General features: G+C 46.5%; 1 protein-coding gene across 4 annotated transcripts; it reads left to right on the top strand.

The window, feature by feature from the left end:
- The first annotated feature begins 4157 nt into the window (after positions 1-4157).
- TPBG (trophoblast glycoprotein) lies at positions 4158-7544 on the top strand. Of its 4 annotated transcripts, XM_066358964.1 has the most exons (3): positions 4158-4256; positions 4362-4611; positions 5291-7544. In XM_066358964.1, the coding sequence occupies exon 3, from the start codon at positions 5611-5613 to the stop codon at positions 6880-6882; it is 1272 nt and encodes a 423-aa protein (XP_066215061.1). In that variant the 5' UTR covers positions 4158-4256; positions 4362-4611; positions 5291-5610; the 3' UTR covers positions 6883-7544. The 4 variants fall into 4 exon arrangements, with proteins under 4 accessions (XP_066215061.1, XP_066215063.1, XP_066215064.1 ...); XM_066358966.1 differs by lacking the exon at positions 4362-4611; XM_066358967.1 differs by lacking the exons at positions 4158-4256; positions 4362-4611 and adding an exon at positions 4916-4935.
- Positions 7545-7921: the final 377 nt, after the last annotated feature.

The raw sequence follows: 7921 nt of genomic DNA, 5'->3' as shown, positions 1-7921 counted from the left end.
AATATATGGTTGATTTAAAGTAAGAAAAATTATGGAAAATACTATGATCTCATTCATATAAAAATAGCAGAAACAGAAGTAAAATATATACAAAGAGAGAGGCGATTGGAAAGACACACACATCAAACTGCACTAAATGTTCTGCATTGAAGGCTTTTATTTCCGTGTTTCTTACACCAGGTGATAAAATCCTTTTTCGTCAGATCAAAGAAAGGATGTCCAGTTAAATTAAAATTTCAAGTAAACAATGAATTAAATTAGTAGTACATCCCAAATGTTGCATGGGACGTATTTATACTAAAAAAAAAATTATTGTTTAACTGAAATTGAAATTTAATTGAATACCCTGAATTTTTATTTGCTAAGTCTTGCAATTGTTGTTATAGAGATAATAAACTCTTCATCCTTGTACTATTATACTAATATAGTTAGCTACAGAGATATAATGAGTGCACAAGAAATGGTGAGGAGAGTAATTAAGGAGAGAAAAATAATAAGAGAATTATACTGTGTGTTACATTATACAATCTTAATTCTCATGGAAATGTGCTAAAGTTGTATTAGTATTCATATTTTACAGGTTAAGAAACAGGTACATAGAAGTCACACAGTAAGCAGTGGAGTTAGAAAAGACCCAAGTTTCTGGATCCTAAGTAAGCAGCCATAACCAACTGCCAGCTAAGGGGAGGTAGAGGAAGAAAAGTAGAAAAAGAGCCAGGGATGAGGGTGTGGTGTGGCTGAATAGGGCTTTGTGCAAACTACTTAACCTTGCCTAGGTGTGGAATGTGGGATACATATGAAAGGCAGACAAATCTGGGTCGGGTCCCCAACTCCACCATCCATTGGGAAAAGTTACAGTAGTCCCCCCTTATTTGCAGTTTCACTTTCCAAGGTTTCAGTTATTGGTGTCAACCCAGGTCAGAAAATACAGAACAGAAAATTTCAGAAACAAATAATTCATAAGCTTTAAATTGTGTACCTGTTGTGAATGATAAAATATCACACTTCCTCCTGCCCCTGGCAAAGAACCATCCCTTTGTCCAATGTATCCATGCTGTTCGTTTCCCACCCTGTAAGGCCAGGAGCTGCCATCATGGCCATTCATATGCAGGTTCCCATTAGATTAGGACAGACAGTAATGAAACAATGGAGCCAAAAACTGGTGGGCTATCATCTTTAATCCTAGCTTTCACCCGGTGGGCAAGTAAAAACACTCACTGGGCTCCAAAACCCACTCATTCAGCGCTCACAAAGCTACTGACTTATCCGAGTTTCCTAGAATCAAAGGTTTCTAGCTCACCAGCCTTATTCACCTCTGTTCCCCATCTCCTTCTCTCTGCACAAACTGGCTTCTTCAGCATTCCTCTATCTTGGCTGCCTCTCCTCCACATAGCCCTTCTCTGCTCCCCTTTCTCTGCTCTCTCCTCTCTAATGCTAATCTCGGAAACCGAGAGAGCAAGTTCCTGGTCTGCCCCACTTTATAGTGCAGAAATCAAAACCTTTAATCCAATATATAAAATAGGGAAGTCTCTAATACAAAGTCACTTATCTGAGGCATGATGGGATTGCACCACCCCACATCAAAAAGGGTGGGAAAGGCTTAGTCCTAAAACCAAGCCCCAGGCTACAAGGATCCTGCCTGCCCACAGCCCACCCCCAACACATATTAATATCACCTGGGCAATGGGCTTCCATGTGGGCAGTGCCATCTTTAACAAACTGAACATAATATATTTTATCTGCCCAACACACCCCTTAGTCACTTAGTAGCCATCTTGGTTATCAGATCAACTGTCAAGATATTGAAGTACTACTTGTGTTCAGATAACTCATTTTATTTCATAATGGCCCTAAAGTGCAAAAGTAGTGAGGCTGGCAATTCAGATATGCCAAAAAGAAGCTGAAACGTGCCTTCTTTTAAGTTAAAGGTAAGTGCAGTACAAAGATATTTTGAGAGACAGAGAGACACCATGTTCATATAACTTCCATTACAATATATTGTTAATAACTGTTCTATTTTATTATTGTTCATCTTTCATTGTGCCTAATTTATAAACTAAAATTTATCATAGGTGTCGTGGAGACAATGACTGCTCAGAGACCACATGGCGTGCACCAAGGGACCTAGGGGAGACCGCCTCACAACCCCTATACAGGTTTCATGAGAGGGCCCTACCCCCAGTCCCTACAGGTATTTATTGATACACACAAATAGAAACAGAGACAAGAATGAGGGAGTCAGGAAGGGAAACTTCTTTAGAGCAGATTAAAGGGCAAGGGAAGTAGCTCAGATGTCCCCACCTATTGATTAATCAGAATTGCTCATTTTATCCCTATTGTGCTGCATTCAGCACAGTACTCTGTTCAGTACTTTTGTCAGTCAAGTCACTGTGGCCTTTGCCTCAGGGCACTGAACTTGTCCCTGTTCTATGTTCGTATTCAGGGCCTCTACATATAGGTATGTATGTATGGGAAAAAACAGTATATATAAGATTATATAAAATAGTATATATCCATGGTTTAGGCATTTAGGGAGTCTTAGAATGTATCCCCAGCAGATAAAGGGGGACTACAGTATATTTATTTTTGCCTCAATTTTCTCACCTGTAAAACTGGAGTGGAAATGCCTACCTGAGTATTGATGTACAGTGTAAATAAAATAATTTCTGTAAAGTGATCATCACAGGGTTTGGCAAGTAAAAGGCAATCAACACTCAGAGCCTCACAGTTTTCATTTGTAGACTAGGTTAACACCACGAGTGACAACAAGATGATAACACTAATTATATCTATATTGCTGAATTGATTGGAGAATCACATGAGAATATATATAATCTTTCTACATTCTAAAGTGCTTCATTCTTAACTGAGCAGTTGCTTTTCAGATCAGAACAAGAATTAATATCATGCCGGAGCATTACTACAACCTACCCCCACACGGCTGCCAGAAGTAATTAATTTTGTTTTAAAATTTATCACAGAGTAAACTTGACTTTTTTTTTTTTTTGGTGTACATAGATCTATGAATTTTAACCATGTATTGATTTATGTAACCATCACCACAGCCAGCATACAGAATGTGACTACAGCTTTTGAGACTCTTTTTTTAAAAAAGCATTTTGTATTCAGATTGCAAAAACTTTTAAAAATAAGGAAAGGAGATTCAGGTAAGTATGATAGATGCAAATTAACAAAACTGGCTTTTTGCTCAAATATCTGCAGTCTCCAACCCCTTCAGGTCTTGTCTGGGCCATTTCTGGTATTGGCTCTTCAGACTATCTTTTGCTGCAAAAGTAACCAGGAATGAAATTGGGGCCTTTCTTCACACTAAACACACCAGTCACAGGCACAAACTTCAGCATTCCTTATTTTATCATTACCAGATCATCATTATCCCAACTCTTTTTCTAATAGCCTCCCCCTCCCCCCCTTCAAAATGAAGAAGCTGGAATAACCAGCACCCTCTTAGGGAAATTATTTGATTGGGACCACGAGGACACAATTATTGAGAGAGCAAGGATAGAGCTTTCAGGACCCCAACCTTTCCAATATAACAACAGATCATCCCATTAAGCCGTCATTCGAGGTGTCCCTTTCCCCGGCTCCATCCTCTCCACCTCCCTCCCCCACCTGCCTGCTGAGTATCCCCAAGAGCGATAAGACTCGAGGAACAAGCTTCTGATCCCCCCCACCACCACCACCACCACTACCACCACCCGTGATTGTCTCCTAGCTTAAGTGACTGGCTTGACTGGCACTGACACACTGCAACCACATCTGGTGAGAGCGGGCGGGTCTGCTTTCCGGGTGACTCACGTCGTTGCTATTTGCCTTTTGTTTTTAGATGCTTTGGCTGCCGTTTTCTTCCCTCTGCTTTTAATTTTGGGAGTAGAAAAGCTAATGAATTAAGAATGAATCTCCACTTTTTTTTTTTTTTTTACTATCTTAAAGTTGGTTCGCTCTCTTTACAAGTTCCATAACTGTTCAAGACGTGCGGGGGCGGGACAGGTGGAGACGCATTCATTACACTAAATCTGAGGTTGGCATCAAAGGTATCCCTTTGATGGAAAGATTTTCTGAAGTGCCCTTGTAGCTTGCTGGGCGCTTAGTTGTGGCCGCTGTGCATTTTCAGCTCATTTCTTTGTGCTGGTGCTTCGCGCTGCTCTGTCACGCCTAAATCTATCTCGTTACTGCCCTAGGAGCCCGAATCCGGGTGAATTCCACGAGATTCACTAGCGGTTTTGTTCCTGTCCAAGGTAAATACAGTATGCAAAATGAGGAATCACCAAAGGATGCAGAGGAGGGGGGAAGAGAGGGATTCCCTCACCTTTTCCCGCTTATTCCTCGTTGATTTCCACCAGGAGGAGGCGCCCAGATCCCCCCAGTTTTCCTTCTTAAATCTCTGTGCCAAGGGCTACCAAGGTTGGCCACGCAGCAGGAGAAGTCCCTTTGGCCGGCCTGGCCCTCCCCTGCCCCCCGGGTTGGTTTTTCCCAGCTGCGGAGGTTGGGCCAGGGGCTGGGGTGCGAGGAGACAGCACTCGAAGCGAGGAGCCAGAAAGTCACCGTGACTCTGGTGGGACTTGTAGTTGCTTCCTGAGCTGGCGGGCGGAGGTAAGCTGTTGGGAGCCAGCCGCGCAGGCGAGAACCGGGAGGCAGAGCCGGGGCTCCTCCCCATCTTCAGGCGGGAGAGTGCCGTTCTGTCCCGGGTTTCATCGCTGCTTTGTTTGCGGCCTCTCCCCTCCTGTATGGAGATGACTTGAACCCCCGAAGGGATCCGAGAGGCTGGCAGAGGCGTGAACTGGGGCGGGGAGGGGGCAACAGCTGTACAATCCTACCCTGCCTGCCTACCCGAGAAGAGATTAAAAGAAACTTCCCTCTCATTCTAACCTAGACCGGGAGAAGAGGTCCGGGTGGGGGCGGAGACCCGGAAGGCAGGTAGTCCGCGAAGGCGGTGGGAAAGTGAGAAGTTTGGTCGGGAAGGCGCAGGGGATTAAGCCAGAAGTTACACGCCGGGGACGAGTCTGATCGCGAAAGGAGGGCGGCAGGAGGCAGGAAGAATATATATAGCTTGAGCCAGGGCAGCGGGAAGACTTTGCGCTCCTGTCTCTGGATGCGCTGCCCTCTCCCGGGTAAGGATGTGAGTGGGACTGGGGGAGCTGAGGCCCTCACGGGCTTTCAGAGGGTGGTCTTGGGGACAGAGTGGGTACAGTTTGGTTTAGATAGGCTGGTTTCTACACTCGGAGTGCTGTGGCCGTAACCGCTCCTCACGTTTCTCTCCCGCTCATCCCAGGTCCTGCAGCAGATCCTGCGTGAGGCGCCAACAAAAGACGCGAGAGGTGCCACCTGGGGGCAGCGGCAGGAAGAGTATCTAGAGTTGAACGTCCCGACCAGCCGTGCGTACTTTCTGTAGGGAAGGGGCGGGGGAATCGCCCCGGGAGGGGAATGCCCGCTTGGCGTTAGCCAAGTTCCGGTTGCGGCGTCCCTCCTCCGCTCCCACGAGAGGAAAGTTTTCTTCAGAAGCTTCCTGCAAACGCGCGCCTTCGGGGCCCAGCTCCCTAGCCTTTGGAGCGGGCGCCGTCTCAGGCCAGCTCCGGGGAGACCGGTGCCGTGATGCCTGGGGGTTGCTCCCGGGGCCCCGCCGCCGGGGACGCGCGGCTGCGACTCGCGCGCCTGGCACTGGTCTTGCTGGGCTGGGTCTCGTCGTCCTCACTCACCACCTCCGCGACCTCTTCCACCTCTTCTGCGTCTTTCCTGGCCTCCGCGGTGTCCTCCCAGCCCACGCTGTCTGGCCAGTGCCCCCCGCCGTGTGAGTGCTCGGAAGCGGCGCGCACCGTCAAGTGCGTTAATCGCAACCTGGCAGAGGTGCCGGCGGACCTGCCCCCTTATGTGCGCAACCTCTTCCTCACCGGCAATCAGCTCTCAGTGCTCCCCACCGGCGCGTTCGCTCGCCGACCGCCGCTGGCCGAGCTGACAACGCTCAATCTCAGCGGCAGCTGCCTGATGGAGGTGCGCGCTGGAGCCTTCGAGCATCTGCCCAGCCTGCGCCAGCTCGACCTCAGCCACAACCCGCTGGCCTATCTCAGCCCCTTCGCTTTCTCCGGCAGCAACGCCAGCGCCTCGACCCCCAGCCCCCTGGTGGAACTGATCCTGAACCACATCCTGCCCCCTGCTGCCTCTGCGGATAAGCGGCAGAACCAGAGCTTTGAGGGTATGGTGGCGGCTGCCCTGCGAGCTGGCCAGGCGCTTCGAGGGCTCCGCCGCCTGGAGCTGACCAGCAACCACTTTCTCTACCTACCCCGCGACGTACTGGCCCATCTGCCGGGCCTCAGGCACCTGGACTTGCGCAACAACTCTTTGGTGAGCCTGTCTTACGTGTCCTTCCGCAACCTGACACACCTAGAAAGCCTCCACCTGGAGGACAACGCCCTCAAGACCCTTCACAACAGCACCCTGGCAGAGTTGCAAGGCCTGCCCCAAGTCAGGGTATTTTTGGACAACAATCCCTGGGTCTGCGACTGCCATATGGAGGACATGGTGACCTGGCTCAAGGAGACAGAGATAGTGCAGGGTAAAGCTAGGCTCACCTGTGCATTTCCAGAAAAAATGAGGAATCGGATCCTCCTGGAACTCAACAGCTCCGACCTGGACTGTGACCCTATCCTCCCTCCATCCCTGCAGACTTCTTATGTCTTTCTAGGTATTGTTTTAGCCCTGATCGGTGCCATTTTCCTACTGGTTTTGTATTTGAACCGTAAGGGGATAAAAAAGTGGATGCATAACATCAGAGATGCCTGCAGGGATCACATGGAAGGGTATCATTACAGATATGAAATCAATGCGGACCCCAGGTTAACAAACCTCAGTTCTAATTCAGATGTTTGAGAAACATTCGAGGACAGAACAAGGACAACTGTGCATGAGATATAGACTTAATTAAGCTTTATCTTGTCCTAGGCTTGCTCCACCACCACCTCTACCCTCCACTGTAGCACCACTGCCCTTGACTGAAAGCAGTGAAAGGGATTTGCTCCCATGTCCTGTAAAACCTCTTGGTGTGGTCTGTTAACGTAAGATGATGAACAATTGTATAGTCTTTTTACCATCTCCCCTTTCTTGGAACTCAATGCTTGTGGAGTGATTTTTCAAGTTTCAGCATGAACATGGACTCCTGGCTGTCTGTTTCTTAGTACAGTTCAAGGTGTAACAAGTATACCAACACAGATAGCATTCAACAAAAGCTGCCTCAACTTTTTTGAGAAAAATACTCTATTCATAAGTATCAGTTTTATTCTCATGTACCTAAATTGTGAAGAAAATGAATGCATTCCATAAACTGCCTGCAGACCTTAGCAAGCTCTTCAAAGTAACTCCATAGTACACAGGAGCTCCTGCATCCGAGAGCATGCTTACATTTTACTGTTCTGCATATTACAAAAAATAACTTGCAACTTCAGATAACTTCTTTGACAATGTAAATTACTTTTTTGATTGCAGTTTATATGAAACTATGTGGAAGTTGTTTTATAAACTGCATCGAGATTCAACAGGCTAAATTGTTAAAGATTCAATAAAGATTCTTAAAAGAATTACAGTTGTGTTCAAGTTTGCTCTTTGAAAAAAAGGATAGGGATAGTGATACTGAATGGTCTTGGTTCCAATGATAATTAGGGTATTATAGCTGAGAATGAAATTGGAGCAATATCTTACATAAGTAGACTGAAGATAATTTTGAGATGGTGGATCCTTTCAGGATTTAAATAGATAATTTGAATATTCATGTGAATAGACTTATGGTTCCCAAATTAAGGCTATTTAAGAAACAACTGTGTGAGAGCATTATAAAGTTGGTGAGAGGGAAGAGTTCTGTGTAATAAACAGTTCACAGTTTGGGGATTTTCCTAGACTCAGTATTTAGTGTAGG

Source organism: Saccopteryx leptura, chromosome 1 (genome assembly GCF_036850995.1).
Source record: "Saccopteryx leptura isolate mSacLep1 chromosome 1, mSacLep1_pri_phased_curated, whole genome shotgun sequence".
Classification (NCBI taxonomy): Eukaryota; Metazoa; Chordata; class Mammalia; order Chiroptera; family Emballonuridae; genus Saccopteryx; species Saccopteryx leptura.
The sequence above is the reverse complement of the archived record's forward strand: the minus strand, read 5'-3'. Positions and strand labels throughout refer to the sequence as shown.